This window comes from Psilocybe cubensis, chromosome 6, assembly GCF_017499595.1.
Source record: "Psilocybe cubensis strain MGC-MH-2018 chromosome 6, whole genome shotgun sequence".
Classification (NCBI taxonomy): domain Eukaryota; kingdom Fungi; phylum Basidiomycota; class Agaricomycetes; order Agaricales; family Agrocybaceae; genus Psilocybe; species Psilocybe cubensis.
In genome coordinates this window covers 1,977,886-1,999,273 of record NC_063004.1, presented here as the reverse complement: position 1 = coordinate 1,999,273, position 21,388 = coordinate 1,977,886, and the positions used below count along the sequence as shown (strand labels likewise).

At 44.8% G+C, this 21,388-nt stretch overlaps 7 protein-coding genes across 7 annotated transcripts; 1 reads left to right on the top strand and 6 right to left on the bottom strand.

Moving 5' to 3' along the window:
• Positions 1-6,314: 6,314 nt before the first annotated feature.
• JR316_0007132 (putative ATP-dependent RNA helicase DHR1) lies at positions 6,315-10,771 on the bottom strand (the record flags this gene model as incomplete). Its single annotated transcript, XM_047892875.1, has 14 exons — positions 6,315-6,478; positions 6,534-6,777; positions 6,831-6,944; positions 6,994-7,113; positions 7,167-7,811; positions 7,861-8,033; positions 8,084-8,245; positions 8,302-8,683; positions 8,735-9,069; positions 9,122-9,806; positions 9,862-10,297; positions 10,344-10,393; positions 10,449-10,511; positions 10,565-10,771. 14 exons carry the CDS (start codon positions 10,769-10,771, stop codon positions 6,315-6,317), a joined length of 3,780 nt encoding a protein of 1,259 aa, XP_047748157.1.
• A 187-nt stretch (positions 10,772-10,958) lies between these two features.
• JR316_0007131 (uncharacterized protein) lies at positions 10,959-13,873 on the bottom strand (the record flags this gene model as incomplete). Its single annotated transcript, XM_047892874.1, has 2 exons — positions 10,959-11,821; positions 11,875-13,873. The coding sequence occupies 2 exons, from the start codon at positions 13,871-13,873 to the stop codon at positions 10,959-10,961; spliced, it is 2,862 nt and encodes a 953-aa protein (XP_047748156.1).
• A 314-nt stretch (positions 13,874-14,187) lies between these two features.
• On the top strand, positions 14,188-15,213 carry JR316_0007130 (Translin; the record flags this gene model as incomplete). Its single annotated transcript, XM_047892873.1, has 7 exons — positions 14,188-14,250; positions 14,314-14,404; positions 14,467-14,679; positions 14,737-14,816; positions 14,866-14,961; positions 15,021-15,093; positions 15,146-15,213. 7 exons carry the CDS (start codon positions 14,188-14,190, stop codon positions 15,211-15,213), a joined length of 684 nt encoding a protein of 227 aa, XP_047748155.1.
• Positions 15,214-15,335: 122 nt separating this feature from the next.
• Positions 15,336-15,879, bottom strand: JR316_0007129 (uncharacterized protein; the record flags this gene model as incomplete). Its single annotated transcript, XM_047892872.1, has 2 exons — positions 15,336-15,542; positions 15,790-15,879. 2 exons carry the CDS (start codon positions 15,877-15,879, stop codon positions 15,336-15,338), a joined length of 297 nt encoding a protein of 98 aa, XP_047748154.1.
• Positions 15,880-16,360: 481 nt separating this feature from the next.
• Positions 16,361-18,735, bottom strand: JR316_0007128 (2-oxoglutarate-dependent dioxygenase 33; the record flags this gene model as incomplete). Its single annotated transcript, XM_047892871.1, has 7 exons — positions 16,361-16,569; positions 16,632-16,907; positions 17,297-18,100; positions 18,151-18,192; positions 18,247-18,331; positions 18,387-18,445; positions 18,495-18,735. The coding sequence occupies 7 exons, from the start codon at positions 18,733-18,735 to the stop codon at positions 16,361-16,363; spliced, it is 1,716 nt and encodes a 571-aa protein (XP_047748153.1).
• A 317-nt stretch (positions 18,736-19,052) lies between these two features.
• Positions 19,053-19,516, bottom strand: JR316_0007127 (Heat shock protein 16; the record flags this gene model as incomplete). The annotated part of the gene is made up of 2 exons (XM_047892870.1): positions 19,053-19,270; positions 19,321-19,516. The coding sequence occupies 2 exons, from the start codon at positions 19,514-19,516 to the stop codon at positions 19,053-19,055; spliced, it is 414 nt and encodes a 137-aa protein (XP_047748152.1).
• A 568-nt stretch (positions 19,517-20,084) lies between these two features.
• JR316_0007126 (SAGA-associated factor 29) lies at positions 20,085-21,361 on the bottom strand (the record flags this gene model as incomplete). The annotated part of the gene is made up of 6 exons (XM_047892869.1): positions 20,085-20,201; positions 20,261-20,441; positions 20,494-20,830; positions 20,884-20,960; positions 21,026-21,248; positions 21,313-21,361. 6 exons carry the CDS (start codon positions 21,359-21,361, stop codon positions 20,085-20,087), a joined length of 984 nt encoding a protein of 327 aa, XP_047748151.1.
• Between the last annotated feature and the right edge of the window lie 27 nt (positions 21,362-21,388).

Genomic DNA, 21,388 nt, shown 5'->3' with positions numbered 1-21,388 from the left:
GTGTGCTTTTTGTGCCCGTGGACTCGAAATCGCGAAAGTGACTTCGCGGACTACGTACGTTTGGTGACGACACTAGACCGTGCCCATTTTTTTCCCAATCCCCTGCTAATTGGAATATCTTCCAGATATCTTGCTGCATTTAGCCAAGACATATTGAGGGCATTTTTTGTCGAGTTCGATAAGTGGGAGGCCAATGAAGTTGTCAGGGATTTACATAAACTCACAGGCGCTGGGCAAGCATCAAACAACGCACCAACAGCCACACTGTACCGAATGATATCCAATTGGGCCATTTTTTGCAACTCTGAAGTATTATCCTACCTCAAAACTCATACTCCGGCTAAATATACGGAAGAATGGCCCGATCATCCTTTACCCTCTGGCCTTTTAATTCTGTTAATATCCAACCATAGCGATCTACGACTGTGGGCAACAAACTATGCATCTAGAAGCAGAATCATCGACCTCTCGCTATTCTCAGCTTCTTACCTCAAGGCCATGGAGCTGGTAATATTTGCCATCGACACGTCTCGCGACCCCCGAGCAGGTGAATCACAGCAATTCCCGTTAACGGCGGAGAATGAGCAAGTTATAAAGTCCCTTCCTTTCGCAAAGGGTATAGACTTGTGGTCTGGGGTGTATCTTCTTCTGAGATTGGTGCCACCGGACTGGTTTAAATCAAACTCTACTTTGCCCCTCGAATTTAAACGCAAAGTGATAAGCCACCTTAGAGATCAAGACATTTGTACGCATTTAATTGATACCTGCTTTCCCTAGTGGTCTTATTAATTCACACAGATTTTACCGTTGTGTTCAAATGTTTCAATCTCTTGCTAAAGCGCCTCTCTAAAAATATGTGGAGTGGCGAAGGACCGGAATACCCTGCAAATGTTTTTGACGCTATCAGAGGCAACCCATTCTATGCCAATCATCTTTCGTCGTCAGAGTCAATTTCATCACATCTCGCCTGGATCCAGGAATACGTATCTACTATACGTGATTACAGTTATTATGGTATCGTGTTCGAAAGGACCATCAACTGTCTCTTTGAAGATAGCCAGCAGGAGCGTTTCCAAAATTGTCAGTATCCTTTGTTGATGATTGTCATACAGGTAGCTTATCTTCTTTTGTCCTCGGGAACACAATGATGCTCAACTCTATGTATATCCAGATTCTCCACAAAGAACTTCAGAAATCTTTTGTTGACAAAAGCCCAGCTAACACTGACCTTGTAACGAGGACACTAAAAACTCACATGGCTACCGTCGCTTCCATTGACTATACTGTAGATGGTGATGATACAATAAAGGCAGCTACGGCTTCAGCGCAAGCCTTTCTCGAAGATTACCTCAAGAACGATGTGCGTTCTCTCGAGAGAGCCATCGTAACTCTTTGTCAAATTTTGTCACAGAAGAAAAGGCAAATTAAATGTGATGAATTGCCAGCATTGTCCCTCCACTCGTCCATATGGCGGATATATTACTCTTCAATACGAAGCACGAATGCTATCGCAACAGCTGTTGGCATTGTTTCGGAAGTCGCCCATATAGACTTTATTAAAGAGTCCATCTTTTCGAAACAGTGGAATTTTCCCGACGGAGACAACACTATCAAAACTGTCAATCAAGCCATCCAGACAATTCAAGATGGGTTCTCGGATTCGATATCGCGTTTTGCAGACTATAACATGTCCAGTCAAGCCGCCTTCGATATAATACAGCTCCCCGGTGTCGGAAAAGCTGTTACATTATTACTTCTTTCTCCTGTTGAAGACTATCAGACAGCAGGGAAGACTTTGGCGGGTTTAGCATTCGACGTCGATGGTCGAATGGACTGTTTTCGGTCGCTACTAGCAAATCTTCCAAATGAAGCATTAGATGGTGTTTTTGTATTTTTAACCAATTTCCACACTTACGCATCAAAAATGCCGGAAGCAAGTTCCTTGTCTGCTGCGCTTGTTCGATGTTTTGCAGACATTTTAGATGTTCTGTGTGCCAGTCCAGACGGTCTGCTTCACAACGCTCATTTTTTACGCCCGAATGACCCTACTGGACCCGCTCATCGCATGCTTAAATTCTGGAGTCTGTTGACCAAGTCCCTTTGCCTTATTTATGCTCGTGCCTCGATGTGGGCACAGCATATCGACACTCCCGATATGGTTCTTTGGATGAGAGACGCACTTATTCTGGCCAAGGATGCCGTGACTCAGTGGAGAGTAATAGAAAAGGCAGCGAATGCATCTGTGGAGGCTTCTTTGAAGTCAACAAAACGCGGGGAGACATCTCCAATTGGACTTCAAATGATTGGTGCACTCCAAGATTTCCTCCCTGAGCTGATAAGGTGGCTTCGGCTGACCGATGAAGAGCTCCTTCACCAATCATTTTCACTTTTACAAAGTGTTTTCAGTCTGATGAAGGAAACGCATGTACACCCATTGGATTCTACGCTTGAAAAACTTGGCAAATATGTTGACAGTGCCCGTAATGTGCCAAAGGAGGCTAGGGAACTAAAAACCCGCCTTGATCGTGGCCGCCTGCTTCAATTATCGGAACTCCTTTCCCACTTTAAACCCGATAAAAAGGATGATGATGAAGAAGTCGTAGTGATATCCCATACGAAACCAACTCAGAGACCTGTAGTTGAGAAGCCTGCCATAAAAAATGAAACAGTCACTCGCCCATACATTCAGGGAAAATCACACACCTCGAAAGCGGCGAATCGAACCACACAAGCAACAATTCCTTTTTCTACTGCCCGTGTATCGGGTTCTAAGACCTTTAGCGAAAAGGATCAGAGGCAGCTTGACGCCACAGTGACCATTCCATCTTTCCGAAAATACGGTTCGAGTTCCATAGTGACTAGTTCTTCTAAAGCAACTGTAGATACCCGAAGGCCTCTCACAAAGACAGGGCCAAAAAACGAAGCTCTTTCTGCCCGTGTCCACTCCTCAGAAGAATCCAGTTCTAGTGATTCGGGCTCGGACTCGGACGATGGTCCTGGAGTTGAAGCATTCAGAGACTCCAAACCGAAATCTCCTAAGAAACCCAAACCAGTCGAACGACGTCAAATCAAGACCCTGGAGATACCGGTTAAAGCCACCTTTGCAGAAGAAAGGCTCATGCGGAATAGGCAGGCACATTATAATGCTATGCGCATGAGACCCGATATCACTGATTTGCACAAAGTAATTCTATCATGGGATTATACGCATCTCGGACCCATCCCACCTGGAAAACCGTACAACCTCTTGACCGTCCCTTCTCGCTTCGATAATTACGAGTACTACGTTCGTGTTTTTCGGCCCCTCCTTCTCATGGAATGTTGGGCACAACTTCAACAGTCGAAAGAAGAAAAGCAGGAATCATACGAATGTAAAGTGGAATCTCGCCAATATGTTGATGACTGGCTCGACATAGACATTACAATATCTGAAAGTGTCAAAAAAGATTGGTATTTGGCTGAAACGGATGTCATTCTCCTGCGAAAGCCTGGAATTGATAGATGTTTAATGGCCAAAGTCAAAAGCTACAGGGCTCTACCGACAGGGATATTTGCTGTGGTTCGTTGTTATATTCAAGGCGAAATGGGTGACCCGGGACTCCAGATATCAACTCTATGGCAAATCAGCAAGGTTCTAAGGTAGTAAATGTCTTTTATTTATTTACCCATGTTGACATTTTGTAGCTTGAGTACTTTGCACAGAGAATATGGCGCACTGGTGTCATTAAAATACAATGACATGTGCGACTTCATTTTGAAACCATCGCTTCCGACTACTTCCAACGTTAATCTTCAGGACCTTGAAGAAACTATGGAAACCTACAAAGTTAACCAACCGCAAGCTACTGCTATTCTCAAAGCAATGCAAACCAAGGGGTTCTCCCTTATACAAGGGTATGGCACATATTGTTCATCACTGTTTCTATCTGATATAGGTATATCTTAGTCCCCCCGGGACGGGTAAAACGTCGACTATATGCGGCCTCATCGCTCGCTTTTTGTCGCAACGACCGCGAGCTGCAGTGCCCATTGTAGTCGGAAGATCCGCACCCGAAAGTAACGCGTCTCAGGTGGTTGCGCCGACTTCCAGAATTCTAGTTTGTGCGCCCAGTAACGCTGCTATTGATGAGTTGGGTCAGAGAATCAAAGACGGCTTCGTTGGTTCTCAGAAGAACTCCAACTCTCGTCCCCTGAATATCGTCCGAATAGGCGCAGATCAGGCTATTAGTGCTACTGTCCGAGACATTTCCCTTGATTATCTTGTTGAACAGAGACTTGACAACACCCCCAAATCGTCGAACGATCTGGGAGATGAGATTCGGTCTATTCGTCAGGAACTTGAATCTGTCAAACAGAACCGAATCGTCAAGCTAGCTGAATTGACGAACTTGGCGGGAGGCTCGTTACGCAAAACATCACTGGAGAATGAAGTCAAAGTTCTCAACTCCAGAAGGCAGGCCCTCATTACTAAACTGGATGCACAAAAAGACAAACAAAAGTCAGACTCCCGAACTCTTGATACTCTTCGGCGCAACACTCGACGTGATATAATAACTCAAGCCGATGTCATTTGCAGCACTTTATCTGGCGCAGGCCATGAAATTCTTGAAAACCTGGAGTTCGACATGATCATCATTGATGAAGCTGCTCAAGCAATCGAACTCAGTTCATTAATTCCGCTCAAATATGCATGCACACGTTGCGTAATGGTCGGAGATCCCCAGCAACTCCCTCCAACGGTTTTATCTCAAGAGGTAAGAGCATTATCACATACATTAATTTTTGTGGATTTGTATCTCACACTCTATAACTTCAGGCTTCCCGTTTTGGATACAACCAATCCCTCTTTGTTCGCCTCCAGCAAAGTAACAAAGATGCCATTAACCTACTAAGGCAAGTACGGCATTGAACAGTGTTCTTTCTCTGGGACTTACTCTTTATCAATATTTAGCATCCAATATCGTATGCACCCTGATATAAGCAGTCTTCCCAGCCAAATATTTTACGACAAGAAGTTACTCGATGGACCTAATATGGCAACAAAAACTAAACAACCATGGCACTCACATCCGATGTTTGGCACATATAAATTTTTGAATGTATCATGGGGGATAGAAGAATCCAGTGGGCACTCTATTAAAAATTCCGCAGAATGTAATACCGCTGCCGACTTGTACAATCGTCTCCGTCGAGATTTCTCTTCAGTCGATTTTACTTTGCGTATTGGCGTTGTTTCCATGTACAAAGCCCAGATAAATGCTCTTCGCAGAATGTTTGTGGATCGCTTCGGAAATGACGTCCTTTCAAAGGTCGATTTCAACACAGTCGATGGATTTCAAGGTCAAGAAAAGGATATCATCATTCTCTCTTGTGTTAGGGCAGGACCTGGTTTGCAAACTGTAGGATTCTTATCGGGTAATTAATAAGGTCATCCCTCCAGTCATCTACTCACCAAGTAATGCTTTAGATATTCGACGAATGAATGTAGCCCTTACCAGAGCTAAATCGTCTCTTTTTGTCCTGGGGCATACTCCCACTCTTGAAAGGAGTGACCCAACATGGAAGAAAATTATTGAAGATGCTCGTACTAGGTCTGCTTTGGTGACTGTGAGCTGATGGACATGTTTGCCATGAGTAAGATACTTATAAAACTTTACAGATTGATCAAAACTACTTTTCAAGGGCATCGACCTCTGAAGAAATCAAAGATGCACCGTCAAAGAAAAAGACACGCCCAGTAGCGAAACCTTCTCAGACCCCCATACCACCTCCAGATCTTGTGACACCTCAGCAATTAAAGGCCTCTGTTGAAGCCAGTCAAACAGTTCGAACAAGTGGCCAAGTCGTTGATGCTTTACCTTCTTCGTCTATTGGAAGCAATACTGTTCCTTCAGAAGTACACTTGGTGCCTGGCCATGGGATTAAAAGGCCTTTAGACATTGATGCAGTCCCTCCTGCTTCATCTAAACTTCAGCGACTGTCGGGAACTAGTCTTGTTGCGACGCCAGATGTCTCAATGCAGGGCACTGCTGACTCAAATATCTCATCCTCATCGTCTACTCCACGACCGCTGCCACAGGGCATCAAAAGGCCATTACGCCCAGATATATCTGATTCAGGATCATCGAATACTTCTAAGCCGCCACTCCCTCGTAAAAAGCCCAAGCAACAAACGATGTTTATACCCAAGAAACGAACTTGATACAAGATTGTATATTATGTACTGTATTATTACTGACACGACACACGTTATTATCCCTACGGTATGACTTAATCTTAATAAACTTTCTTGATCACAGATTGTCATCGTTACGCTAGTTCGATGCTGGCGCTTTAATAGCAGGCAACTCCCACCCATCTGGACCAAACCGAGGTATTGTCATGAGGACATTAGCGTTATTCCTGACTGGCTTTGAAAAGGTGCAGAGGGTATCTTTAGCCAGAGTGGATAACCAAACAGGGTTGATTTTTGTTAACCCTATGGGAGAAAATGTTTTGAATGCACGTATAAGGAGATTTAACAGTTTATATACCTTTGAGGAACACCCTGGAAGTGCGGACAACTTCATGATAAACAATATATTCAGGAGGTACCACATTGATGAGCAAAGATGATGGGTGGATGTAGACGTCTTCTTGGATCCCAAGAGCGCGATATGGGATATTTCTGGAGTTAGAATATTGCGTGCCTGATGTTTCAACCTTGTCGACAACGTCCTTCCTTACGGCTACTTGATCGATGAAACCTGCTGTTAAAAGTTGCCTCAAAACCTTGATCTGACGTAGGTTGATAAGGGTGTAGTTTTATAGTTGACATTTTCAAGTCATACCTGCTGGCTACTTGGCGGTGGAAGATGCGGAGTAAACCCGGGATCAGTGCTTGGAAAATTTGTGTGGACTATAGAGCTAATTTGAGCTCTCAGTTTATGGATTTCTTCCATAGCCTAGATAAAATTGAGCACAGCGTTGTGCATATACGAAGGAATGGCTTACTTTAGGACGCACGAAATGTTCAGCACAAAACCTTTGTCCACCTCCAGCATATTCGTACGCCCCCACTACAGAGAGCATTTTGAACAGATCACTTGAATGATCACCTAGAGATGAATGTATCTGTATAAGAAGATTCAACAATTAAACGTTTGGTGGAAATGCATGAGGCATACATATTGCGATTGAAAGAACGCCTTTCGGAGAACTTGACGTCTTTCTTTTTCTCTAACAGCCTCCTTTTCTATGCCGGACAAAGCTGCGGCATCTTCAGCGGGAATTTCTGCGTCGTCATCTTGACCGACAGTGTCTTCATATACGAAAGGATCTCCAACTGAGAGAGCAGATATAATCGCAATCACATATGGGAGGCAGCCGTGTTGCTGCCCACTGACAAGCATTCTCGAAAACCGAGGAGATAGCGGGAACAAAGCCATAACTCTACCAAGATCTGTTATCTGTGCCTCGTTTCCCTTGAAACCTTTGATTAGCTTGCTAGGTGGCTGAAGGGCACCGAGATAGGTCAATGTATTTTCTGCCTTCTGGAGCGTGCTCTTATCAGGAGGGGTTGGGAAAGGAAAATTTATGACGGCATCGATGTGCATGCTCTTCATCTGCAATACGACGCCCTCGATAGGCATACGCCGTATCTCAGGGGTGGCAAACCTTTCAAAATGATGCTCGAAAAGAGCAGAAGAATAAAGTCGGTAACAATGACCAGGGCCAGTGCGTCCTGCTCGTCCAGCGCGTTGAGAAGCGGAAGCCTTCGAGATCCACTGCACTTGGAAAGATTGTATACCGCTGGAGATATCATAATGTCGCTGGAATAGAATAAGTGACCTGTTTACAAGGAGACAAATATTTACATACTTCTTTTGCCCTACCACAGTCTACGACATAACGAATTCCTGGGATTGTAAGAGACGTTTCTGCAATGTTGGTGGACACCACAACGAGACGATGACCTGGAGGCGGGGGTTTGAAGACAAGCATTTGTTTGTCACTGGGAAGTAATGAATACAAAGGCACAACATGCATAGGCACTGAAGGGACTTTCAGAATACCATATATTCTAGAAAAAAAATATTCCTACCGTCAACGTCCACATCAAGCCCAACCTCTTCATTAAGCCGATCTTCATCGTCGCTTTCCAAAGCTTCATCGTCGATTGCGTCTCCCAAGTGTTCATCCACGTCAAAAGCAAGGGCCTCATTCACAGAACTACCGAGGTCCATGTCTTCAACCTCAACATCAGCTGAAGATGTCAAGATTAGTTGTATTTGACAACGTGTGTTTGTTTAAAAATAATACCTTGCGCTGGGTTTACGACCTTTAATTGGGCGGTTTCTGGCCTGTCCATAAAAGCAAGCTGGGACTGAAGTCCTCTTTGTTTCCTCGCATCAAGAGCCTGCTTCCCAAACTTGGCTTCCAATTTACGACAGACTCCGGCAATCTCTGATTGCCCAGTGAGGAAAATAAGTATACCTCCTGGAGGTAAACGTGTGTGAATCTTAGCTGTTTTTTTGATGGCTTGTGTAACATAGTCTGGATATGTTCGGCGACTGAAGTGAATAGTAACCGGATGTTGACGAGCAGCAACATTGATGACCGGGGGAGGTGCAGAGAAGAGTGCTTTATTGTCAGCAAAATCGGCAACACGTAAAGTGGCAGACATGATTATCAGACGCAAAGGCTGTAGACCGAAAATGTGAAATTGGTTTGTAACATTCCTAAAATTTCTTACCTTGATGCCATCTTTTCCTCCTTTCCACATGTCTTCACGAAGTCGAACGACGCGACTTAGGACACCAATCAAGATATCAGTATTGATACTGCGCTCGTGGGCTTCGTCCACTATAATGACAGAATATTTAGTCAACAAAAAGTCTGTAGCCAACTCCCTCAGCAAGACGCCGTCCGTCATAAACTTGATGGAAGTAGATGGAGAAACAGTTGCATCGTAACGGATTTGGTAGGATACTCGGGAAGAAGTCAGAGACAATTCGTGCCCAACACGAGCAGCCATAGACATTGCTGCTACACGGCGAGGTTGTGTGATGCCAATCATTCCAGGATTATCTACAGTGCAAGTAAGAATATGTGCATGAGATATGGGTAAGAGCAAACATACCGCTACCAGGGGTTCCAAAGCCGGCCTCATAGAGGAACTGAGGAACTTGTGTAGTTTTTCCACTGCCAGTCTCACCGCAAATGACCACAACAGGATTCAGGAGGATAGCTTCCATGATAGGCTGTTCCTCTGTGACGATAGGAAGCAAAACTCGAGCCTCTTCTACTTCCAAAGGCCTTTTAACGTCAACAACCTTCACGTAAGAACTTGATTTGAGTGATGGACCAGAGCTCAGAAGTTCTTTAGCAAAGGACGTAGAAGGAAGGTGTAGTTCTTCGCCTAGAGGACCTCGGAATTCAGGATGTTCGTTATTTCCTTCAAGTCTTCTTTTCTTTTCAATACGCTGGGATGAAGGTGGAGGGTAGATAGGCTCGGAGGATACTTCTCGTGTTGGTTCAAATCCTTTCGCAGCTCCAAGCTGTTTCATGGCCCATTCTTTGAACCCAAGGGACTTCTTCGATGTTACTGGCTCTGGTTCCAGTTCTGAGTCTTCCCCTTCACCACCGGTATCCTCATGCCCGTCTTCCAGTTCAGAGGAGTCATGACTGTCCCTTGAATGGGACTCTATTTCATTGTCGTTCATTGGTACTGATTCGTCGTTTTCAGAATCGGAACTGTCAAATGAAGTATCGGATTCAGGCTGCACCTCAACAGCCTTCATACGACCCCAGCCTCTTTTTATTGACTGTCGCAACATCATGTTATCAACAGACATGGCAATATCATTATTGAGTACGTACTTGCTTGGTTTTAGATCTCACTCGAATTTTTGGTGCAATAACGCTTCCATCAGGATTCCGCTGCAACGCACTACCCACAACGGGTAAGCTTTTTACTGAAATCGGCGATGGATCATTTGCAGAGCTGTCGATCACATCTACTTCGTTCGAAGGCTGGGGCCGAGGAGAGGCCGCCCGTCTTCGCTTCGCCACTGGCTCTCCGTCCTCTCCTACACATGGCTGGTCGTGCTCTTCGTCTTCATCCTCTCCTGAATCGTAATCGTAAACGGCATATATATCTTGATGTCGTTTACGTTTTCCAGTTTTCCCAAGCAAAGCCTTCTTAACGAGAACATTCTCTGCCTTTGCTTGCTGTTCATGGTGGGTAACAACCTTTCCCGTCCCCAAAGTCGCAGAGGACTGAAGTGCTGTTGATGAAAGTGCTGCCTGTGACTTACTTGGAACAATTAGAAACACTTTCCGGTGATGTGTTCAGAACATACGAAAGTTTTTCAAAGAGTAACACTCGTTCCTCTTTCTTGAGTTTTTTATCCTGCAAATAAACGCAAATTTGTTAATGTATCCAACTGTATTCCATATGCGCGCACAATGTATTTCTCCAATCTTTTCTTCTTCTTGCTTGTCCACTTGGATTCGGATTGAGCAGCAAGCTAAACGCATACCATGAGATCTAACGGCCGTCGACGGTTGACAAAACACATACTTCCTGAAGTAACTTTTCCTTTCGTTCCGCCTCCTTCTCTTCCGGTGTTTTGGGCGTCAAAATGGCGGCATTTGCATCATGCTGAGGCTCCTCCGGGGGCAGGTCTGATTTATCTTTCTTCCTGGCTTTCCCTTTCTTTCTTGAGCCAGCTGTTGATTGGCGCCCCTTGGAGTTGTAAGCTTCTCTTCGAACTGGACCAGGACCCATTTTTTCCAGTTAACTGCCAGACAAAAATGAAGATCGCGTAAATGTAGTATTTGTAGAAACGTTTTGAGCTACTACATAGTACATGATTGAAATTTAGTTAGCGGAGTTTCAACGCATCAACCTCTGCGGCCCGGATAATATGACGTCAGAGAAACTAATTAAGTAGTACAATTTGAAGCAAGAGTGATCAAGGACGCTTTTTCGAACCCTTCCTGGCACTACAAGATTCTATACTGGGTCCTGGTGTTCGGCCTCTCCTCTTTAGCTCAACGTCGGATTCATCGTTGTCTGTCAACTCTTGCCGTCGTCCTGGTGTTTTCTCTCTTTTATGTTTCTGTCCAACTTGTTTTGTATTAACGCTTTTATCGCCCCGAGACGACGAAGCCTGTCGAACATCCGTCGATAGATTTTTCGACGACATTGAGACAGGAGGACTGGAGTACCCGTCAACTTCATCTACCATTCTTTGCCTTGCATCTGCGTCTAGATTAAATGAAACGCGTCTCCCTCGTGACCGACTTCTCTTCACAAGCGACTTGCGGCGTCCAGAGCTCAATTTGGTGGGGGAGGAATCACACTCCGAAGATTCAGGTGGGAGAGTTGCATTCGAAAGGGCAGGGTCGTACATATAAGAATACGGATGAGGATGATGGGTGGGCGTAATGAAGGGACCGTTCGGCAACCGAACATCGTGGCGACGATGAGGTGTATTAGGCACCGACCCTTCCATATACTGTTGCAAAGGTGTCCAGGTCGCTCCTACCAATGCCGAGAGTTGCTGCATAGCCTGAGATATGATAAGTTGGGCCCGCGGGTCTGGTAAGGGTTGTGGGGCATAGTGAGACGATGCATAAGGTATATGGTGATAACCATGGTGTGGAACTGGCATTGGAACACCGCCGGAATCAGATTTTCTACGTTGATGTCGATCCCCAGATTCAGATTCACTGGATTCACTATCATAGTTATCTTCCGAAGCAGAATATTCATTTGCACGTCTTCCCCCAGCCCGTGTTCTACTTCGGGGCTTCTGACGGTGATGCTCATTATCTATCATCGTCGTTAGTTCACGAACATCGACCGACCAAGGGATTTGAACTTACTTGCAGGTGCGTGAAAAGATGATGACGATGACGGCCTACTTGGAGCTCTGATGGATTTAAGCGGGCTGCTTTCACTCTCGCGCTCTTGGACAGCATAATCCGAAAAGTCAGAATTGACATCGGACGATGCGCGTTTTCGCTTCTTAAATGGTGATGATTGAGAATTATCGGACTGAAATTGGCGATAAGTTTCTTTGCGTCCATTATGATCTTTCACCATGGTTGCTTTAATATTTTTGGATTTTGGAGATACTCTGACGGTATTTTGTTTGCGTTTGGGTACACCAAAACGTAGCGGTGTTATGGGAGAAGATTCGATAGGAGCTTCGCTTTCATCGCTGGAAGGTATTGAATCCTGCAGTGATTGTTGTTGCACTTTGCCCTGTTTGATAGATGAAGGAAGACATTGCGTGCGAGATTGTTGTTGTTGAGAATCCTCGGATAAGTCAACCGCTTTGTTTTTGCCTTTCGACGTTCGACTTAGCTTCGGGTCCTCGTCTTTCTGTATAGATGTTCCAGTCTCCCCAAATCTGCGAACTGGTGCGGTTGGATGTCTCGTCTCGGACTTAAGCTGCGTAGAATATTGTCTCGGTGTAATTAATACAAACGGTTGGGCAGTAGGGAGTTTTGTGGACGTATTTGTAGGTGACTTTGATGACATCCCAGACGACAACTTCGATGGCGAACGTGATTTTTTTCCTTTCTTTAGATAAGCAAGGTTTATATGAGGCACAGGAGTATCTGGTGCAGTATTAGAAATGTAATTCAGATCGTTGACATTGCGCGGTGTGTCAGAACGAGTTTTAGAAGGACTAGAACTGGAAGATGATGAGTGAGATAAATCAATAACATTCCTTGATGGGGTTGCGGAGGGGCGTGACGAAGAGCTGGACTCTGGAGGTGTATATAGTTGGTGTAAAGGTTCGTGTACTTGACGACGAGAGCGTAGTATAGCGGGCGTTTCATCGGTAAATATACGCTGTTGAGACCTCGAAGTCGACTTTTGTATGGAGGAGCTGGGGTTGAAATGTTCAATTATTTCGATCTCACTATCGGTGTTGCTGCGGCCATGGTCATTAAATTGTTCCTCTTTCGCTATAGGGTAGACAACATTGGCGTCGTCTATATTCCAATTGTCAAGTTCGTCTTCAGAAACAGTTTCGGTAGAAGGTCGATTAAGATTTTCTAGAGTATTTCCGTCGGTTGTTTTTCGTTCTTCCTGTGAAGCCACGTCCTCTTCGTCGCCAATGGAAAGCTCAGGTTCTTCAGATATGATAGACTTCGGGAAAGTAGAGTGTTCTGCTTGTTCAACACTGTCAGTCCTCTCCTCTTCTGGACTAGTGTAGCCTTCCACTTCCTCGTCTTCTAAGTCGCTTCCACAAAGTTCCCTTCGTAAGCGCTCTGCGTTCATGAACTCTCGTAAATCTTCTGCATCTGCAGCAGTAAGAATCGTTGAGGGTGGCACGTCTCTTTCTATGTGTTCATCGTCAGGATGGCCCTCCATATCTTGATAGCTGATTTCGGACGCGTCATCTGCAAACGCGTCAAGTTCATCAATGTCATACTCATCCTCTTCTTCCTCTGGGCTGTCATAATCTTCTGCTGGTACATCCCCTAGAGCAATACTACCGAATTCCAGCTTTTTGGACCTTCGCAAATAGCCATTGTCCCTTGTAATTTCCCCCGTTTGAATATTGATGATGTCGTCCTCTTCCACTGGAACGGTATAGCGCTCTGCTAAACTGGACCATACGTCAAACAGGCGCATTTTTGAAGCTGCGCGTTCCTTTTGTACATCTTCGGGATTAATCGTACGTGATGCATAAGATGAAGCATCGGAGGGTGTTAGACGCGCTATTGAATTGAAACGTGGCTTTTTCGTCGGCGAGGCACCATCAGATATTCGACTTGATAATCTCGTAGGAGGCGGAGAAGCAGAGGGTGTTATAAGAAGAGGTTTCTCTGGAGACTTAGCAGGTGGAGGTCCCATAGTTTGCATTGTAGCGGTGAGTATGTAAAGAAGTTCTGGACTCAGAGTCAAACCTTGGAAATTGGAAACAAGACTCCTTCAAGGCGACCCAAAGGTGACCGTGGCCACAAGACGCGATCCATTCACGTGATACATTTTCCCTAAATTACTGTCACGCGAAGTCTTGGCGTCAGAGCAGGACAAACACCCTGATCAAACCTTTAAGATAAGATTTAACTTCTCTTCCGTTCCTGTGCACAGGTTGTCAGTCCCAGTTTCAACCTAATTCTGTTCAAAATTGTCACAAGCCATACAGATTAAAAGCACACAATTTACTAACGATAATGGAATCCAACGAATTGGAGCACATTAACAAGCTACTTGATAGTGATATTGAGTTGCGTGAGGTCCGCCGCTACAGTTTTCCTTGGGTGAGAATCTTGAGCTTATACTGATCATGTAAATCAAAGAAAATAAAGGAACAAGTCAATGAACTCGATAAGAAAACACGAATTATGGCTGGCCTTCTCAACAAAATTCATTCCACGCCATCAGATGCAAGTCAGTTCTTTGTGTTGCAATTGTGCATACTTTAACTGATATTTCGTTCTCGTTGTACGCAGTGCCTGCATTGCTAGAATCTGTGCGCCCTATTCTGTTCAGTTGTCGGGATGTGACCTCCAAGTTGTCCGAAATCATCCCTGAAAATCAATTTTGGAGATGGAAAGACATGTGGTCAAATTCCCTACGGACTGCAGTCTATGCTGCCGTACTGATTGAGTATCTATCCAAGAGGACACTACTTACCATCGCTCAAACCGCAGAAATGCTTGGAAGTAATCATATATTTTAATATTGTCGGTAGAGATGAAGGACTAACTTCCCTATCACAGTTACAGCGGAATGCAGCGATAGAATGGCGCTGCCTGCGGAGGATTATCTTCATGCATTGATTAGCTTGGTCAATGAACTTGTGCGTACCTCTCTATGTGAACGTACGCAATTCTGATACGGAATTTTAGTCTCGATTGGCTGTAAATGCGGTGACCTTGGGTAACTTCGAAGAGCCAATCAAAATTTCAACGTTTGTGAAAGAGCTATTTGCTGGATTCTCGATGGTAATAAACGTCTTACCATTTTTTTGTCAAAAAGCATCTTAAGATTTGCTGCCAAATAGCTTAACTTGAAAAATGATGCACTACGCCGAAGGTTTGACAGCCTCAAGTACGACATCAAAAAAATCGAAGAAGGTGAGTATATCTCTGTAACGACATCAGCTCTCTTTAGTAATTTTATTCTTAGTTGTCTATGATGTTTCATTGAGGAAATTGACATCAGTTCCCCCTCCCAAAACAGTTGAGAACCCTTGAAGCGCACATAATATCTGTACCTCATGATTAATATCTTTGTTCGTAAAAAAGAATCTTGAAATGGATACTGTAGGTGAAAATGATGCGTCTGTTGTAGCTAAAAACATTCACTCAGGTAAATTCTAGTCGTATTTGCCCTTCCCATCTGCCGCAAAATTATTTCCAACTTTTCTCACTAAAAAATCCCCGTAAACAACTGACATCTTGCTCGTCAATTGTGCCTTGGCTGCGACGGGACCACCTTCGCTTCTAATTCGTTCCATTACAGGTAATGATTTGATGAGAGCATCAAAATTCGGTTCAAAAAAGAACGGGATTCTACAGCGTCGCTTTCAGATGATGCAAAATAATGGCAAAAGCGAACCAAAAACTTACGAAACTCTAATACGTCCAATGTAAATCAGTAAAATGTAATGGAATCGTTATGGCCAATCATAACATTCACTTACCGAAAATTGGACCCCCTATGCACTACTCGATGAAGCGTCGAACGATATAGCCCGTCTGTCCAAATTTCCCACACTGGGATGGCCACTTAGTGGAGTTTGAAGAAAATCGGACAGAATATATACTTACTTTCACCGATGTTGCAAACGACACACCCAGGAATAGGATCTGCGTTAATCCAGACTCCCTCTTCCTCTCCCTGTTCAGAGGGAAGACCATCTTTACTTTGGTCAATTGAATTGGGCCTTCGGAGGAAAACTTGTAATGCTGATGGAGTGGGATCCGCATAGAGAAATCTGGCAGAATACATTAGAGCGGTAGATCTTAAATCTACCGGACATTTACACACGTCAGGCATCCGTAGTCTCTGAAACGATTCCATGTTTGTTCAGTTTCATTTAAAAAAGTTGTGAAGTCGTACTTATGGGCGCCACATGAAAACCCTTCATGATCATTGGGAAGGGGTGGGTATCCTATTCACGAAAAGCCTTGAAAATGGATGATGATGAACCATAGTATTCTGAGTATCCACAAACCTATCACTCTCATAACCCAGAAACTGTCATCAACCTGCGAACGAAGGTCTTGCCATTCTTGTGATGTCATACCAAGTCCCATTGACATGCTATGGAAGGGTGTGTAGCGCCGTCAATTAAACGACTATATTGACCAAGTTTTAGAGTGGACAGAATGGAATCACTCACGCTTCCATAAGAATCAAACCAAGGGTTTTCATCTTCTCCACCCATGCTTCGTACTTCGTCCTAAAGTCCGGAATACTGGTCGGCCATTGATTCTCTCCCCACACAGGCTTTGTTTTGTCTGGATGCTCAACTGGCTTGTAGAAATCCAAGCCTTCGTGGTTATCCGCTTTGCCATTAGTTACATTCTGGTTCAGCCTAGCATAACCTGTGTGTAGTTATCAACTGAATCTTGTGATCTAGAGCTAGAATCCTTATAAACAGGCATACCTCTTGCATTGTCTTGGTTTCTAAGGGAAAGCTGATCTTTCACCTCTGGTGGAAGATCGAAAAACTGCTTAGCCAAACGTGCCAGTTCCTCTGGCTCTGCAGGATCGACATATGCTCGAATATCCAAATAGAAAAAGCCGTAATCCACGCAGGCAGCGTGTAATGCTGCTGCAGTTTCTGCCCGTTTACCAGAATTGGCAGGGTCATCGTTGAGCAATGGTGCGATATCTATGATAGGAAGTCTTTCCAATGTTCCTGGCGCAGACATCACAGCGTCTATCACAGCAAAATATCAAGAACTAGTATTCAGTGGACAAATATGGTCGTTCTCAAGATGGAGATGATGGTTCAAAACAAAGGTCAATGATAAGATCGGAATTGGAATTAAATGCACTTGATATCCTTCGTCCAGTGACATTTGCATGATCTAGCTGCATTTACAGCTATTACACGAGTTATTAGATAGGCTGCAGCCAAATGAATAAATTACACCGAGGATGCTATTACAACACAAGATAAACCAGTACACAAAAATAACGCAAGAAAGCTTTAGTCTGATCGATGACTTTGGGAGTAAATAGTACGCCCCGGATTTTGAGTCGGACGGCCAAAGGAAGAAGGAGAGGGCCCTTGAAGAAATCCACTGGCAGGACCTGTAAACTGACCTGTCCAGACAGGATCATAAGGCGGTGAATGCGACAGAGATTTTGGGTCGCGCGACGGTATAGAAGCGGGCTCCACGGATTCTTCACGTGAATAGGTCGGTGAGTAATATGGCGGAGAATGGGATGGAGAAAGACCAGTGGGCAGATGATCGCTAGCTGAAAGGGTTGGCAGAGAAGATGCAGCATATGAGCCATTCCGAGCAGACCCGTGATAGTCCATTTCCCGTGAATCGTCTATCATATCAACATTCATTGCATTATCGGGTCCATGGCTATTGGAAGGTGGTCTTTTGTTTTTTGAGCGATTTGTACTGGAAGGCATGCTTATTGCCTCCTTGACAGGGGGCGAGTCAGATTCAGAGGCCAAAGGCGGCCTTCTGTTCTTGCCTCGGTTAGAAGTTGCAGATACGTTTGCTGGCTCCGGCTCCATTCCTGGTTGCGTTTTTTTGTGCCTAAGTCGGCTGGTACTTGCAGATATATTTTCTGAGTCTCTGGAATGGACAGGCTCTGGCTCGGGTACAGGGTGCTTCTTGGCTTTGGCACGACTTGAACTAGCAGACTCGACACTATCAGTCGGAAGTAGCGGCTCTGCTACCGAGGGCTTCCCATTCCTAGATCGACTTGCACTATTTGAAATATTTGTCGTTGCGCTTCCTACACCATTTCTCATTTCAGGTTCTGGCGATGGAATCGCTGATGGGACAAAAGGAGTAGACAGGGCAGGATTATCCTCAATTAAATCTCTTTCTTTTTGTTCCCGTAATGCCAACGCGTCAGCCAACGAGATTGGAGGAGGTATCGTATCTAGCAATGAACAATGAGAAAGATAGAAGACTGACATGGGCATCACATACCTGACAGACACATAAATTCTTGATATTGACCTGTTGTTGCCGCTGAAAGCAACTGAACATGAACCAACGACTTCAAAAAAAGTCAAATGAGCCTACCCATATCAGTGTAATTGATCTGGTTTCGACAATGTGCAATCGCTTCTCTATGACCGGCTTGTACCAATCTCTTGATGAACTCCTCCTATTGAATGATGAGTCGGATACTAATGGCAAAGACCAAATGAGAAGCTTCATACTGTGGCTATGGATAGAACGAAAAGCCCTTCCTTCGACAATGTCATATTGCCAGTCACACCTATCGGTTTGTTCAATATAAGGGAAATAATAGATTGAATTGGATAAACCTTCTGCTTGTATCATATTCTCTAATTTCTGAGCTGGGAGTAAGGTGTGTCCTGGTACACGCTCCCCCGGTCGATGAGTACCGTTCTTGGGCTTGCGCGATTTAGCGCTATCCGCTGGCTCATCTGGATCTGTATCGGAGTCGAGTTGGTCGACCTCAAGTTCAGCTTCAACGTCGGTGTCATCATCGTGATTCGCTCCCATGTTAGCAAATAGTGAGAGTCCGTTGAGGTTCGAGGACATGGTAGTTAGAGTCGAGCTGTGCTAGGTGGAAGAAGCAATGCGGTCTCAACTGAACAAGAAGAAAGAGCGGGCTCGATTCTAAAGGTTATGAGCGTTCCGAGTTGTTGTGATTTTTGACAGCGCTTCACGGTCACGTTGCGTAATGGGGTCAAGTGTCATTGTCAAGTTGTTGAAGAAGACGCGCCATACATAGGCTAGTTTATGATTTAGATAGTGACCTCACAAACCTCACACTACGCCATCTTGTCACGAATTCAATTTGATTACAGGGGAAGACTACAGATACATTAAATTACTATACAGAAAGTACACTTGTATCAATCAATGGCGACTACCGTGCTAGCTTTGTCGTGGGTTTTGTTAACGGTGATTGTCAACACACCATGTTCCATTTTGGCCGAAACATGTTTGGTGTCCACAGGCTTTGGCAGCCACACAGTACGAGTAAAGGACACATTCCGGGTGAAAGGTCGCTCCGTTGAAATTTGAGTAGTCGAACTTTCATCAGGTTTGACAACAGCTTTAGAGTCGGTACCTGCAGCACTGCGTTAGAAAGCAAATCTGATATGTTAAAAGCACACTCACCAGAAGCACCCGTCTTCGCAGATGATTTGTTTGCATGAGACTCCTCTTTTTCTACCACCTTCCCTTCGATGGTTATACTCCGGCCATTGTCTCCAATGCGGACCTCCACGTTCTCTTTTGGTACGCCGGGAAGGTCAGCCTCTACTTTGTACTTCTCGCCCTCATCTGAGACGTCAATGGCAGGTCGAGTGAACATCTCCTGAAAAGGATCAATTCGTGACAATGCTGGGATATTGCCATGGAAGACAGAGGGCCGTGAGAATGGTTCGTCAAGTACGCGGAATAGGGGGCGCATTTCGCGCAAGAGCTGGCGAGCGATAGACATTGTATGTGGTTTCTTGTGACAACTATTGGGGAACGGCTGAAGTAAAAAACTGGCCTTTTTATATACCTTTGCACTGTTTACCATGGAGAGACTGTCGATTCCAGAAACGGCTACCCGTCATGTGTAGCATGACGTAGTCTCTGGAACATTCGCGGTTGAGATATGGAAATCCTTCTGGCAACAAACAGGAAGCTTACCATCGACAAGCAGTAACAAGCTGGTTTTTCTGCGTGTTTAGTACAATCTGTATCTCCCACGTCAAGTTTTACTAGGGTATTACATTCATTTCCATCGTAGTAACTGATAAGGAAGATACAATCCGAGATATTCTGTTACAGATAGTGAGACATAAATAAACAAAAAAGGAAATATCACGAAAAACTCCATGTCGCATTCTGGTACTTTCCAGATCATTTGCAAGTAAGGAAATCCCAACCTTTCATAGTAGGTGTTGAGGAAACTGGACAACCCAATAGGCCGATACCGAATGAATCATGTCATCGTCGTCTTCGAATTTTACATTGTATGCAGGAACATATTTCGTTGAGGGAGACGACTGCAAACCATCATTTGTGAGAGATATGTCGAGGAATTGTGGATTTGACCATGACTCACTCGATCTGGAGTGGGCACTGAAATAACCTCAGCTCGATAGAAACAACTGGTGTCTGGATACAGTGCCAACACAGGATCTCCAACGGAGAAGGTAGGGTGAGCACCTAGATGACCTGGACTTCCTGGGGCCGCTTCTGGGTCGGGAAGGGGTACCATAGCTTTTGGGTTGGCAATATATTTCCTAATTTGTGTTGATATAGCAAAAAATAACAACAAAAAAGCAGCAGACATACAGTCCGGGCTGTCCATTTTCTTGTGGTTCGGCATCTTGAACTTCGTATCTTGCGCCTTGTTTATCATGGCTGAGGCAACGCCTGACAATAGCCACTATCCAAGTGCCTTCTTCTGTCTCTGTGCCTTTGGGAGGACGGTAAGCAACTTTACGTCCTGGCAAAAGAGCTTGGCTTTTAGGTGTTGAGTCCTTTTTCGCCCTTGCGTCACGTGGTGCTGTGGGACCAACAGAGCTAGTCCTTGGAGGCACAGTAATGGACATTGAGCGGACACCTGTTGCGGGGGTGGGAGCCGGCGTCCCGGAAGGCGAAGATGCTCTTGGTCTCTTCCTCTTCTCTGCTGGAAATAATATAAGCACATACACACATATATTTTTAGCCTGGGGGAAATACCTGGGGGCAAAGCCGACTCGGGTGCTTTTCTCAAAGCTATGAGTACGCCGATACTTTCCAAAGCATCGTCAATAGCTCTATGAGTTATGGCAAAATATCTATCATTAGTTTTCACATCTGAAAGAAATGCGTATTTCCCGACCTCACTTCGCTATGAGAAGCGGTAGAAATGTCAGTCAACCCTGTAATCAGCTTGGTTTGCAACGATTTCAGTGTTCCCAGACCCTCTCCGGTTGATGTATCGTCAGCAGGCCAGGCATTTATTAATCGATTTACGCGTGAGACAACGTCAGAAGTACTGGATTTGGTGTATATGCTCGATAGATGTTTCAAAGAGTCTGCAGCGTGGCCCCAGCATGCCATTTCTGAAAACCGTGTCGCGCGAAATTAAGCGCCAGCTATGAATGAAGTCATAGCCATATAACTTGCCTTCAACGGATGCGGGTCGTGTTGGCACGCCCCGCCGTCTGCTGTCCATCATAGAAAGAGAACAGAATGACTTCTC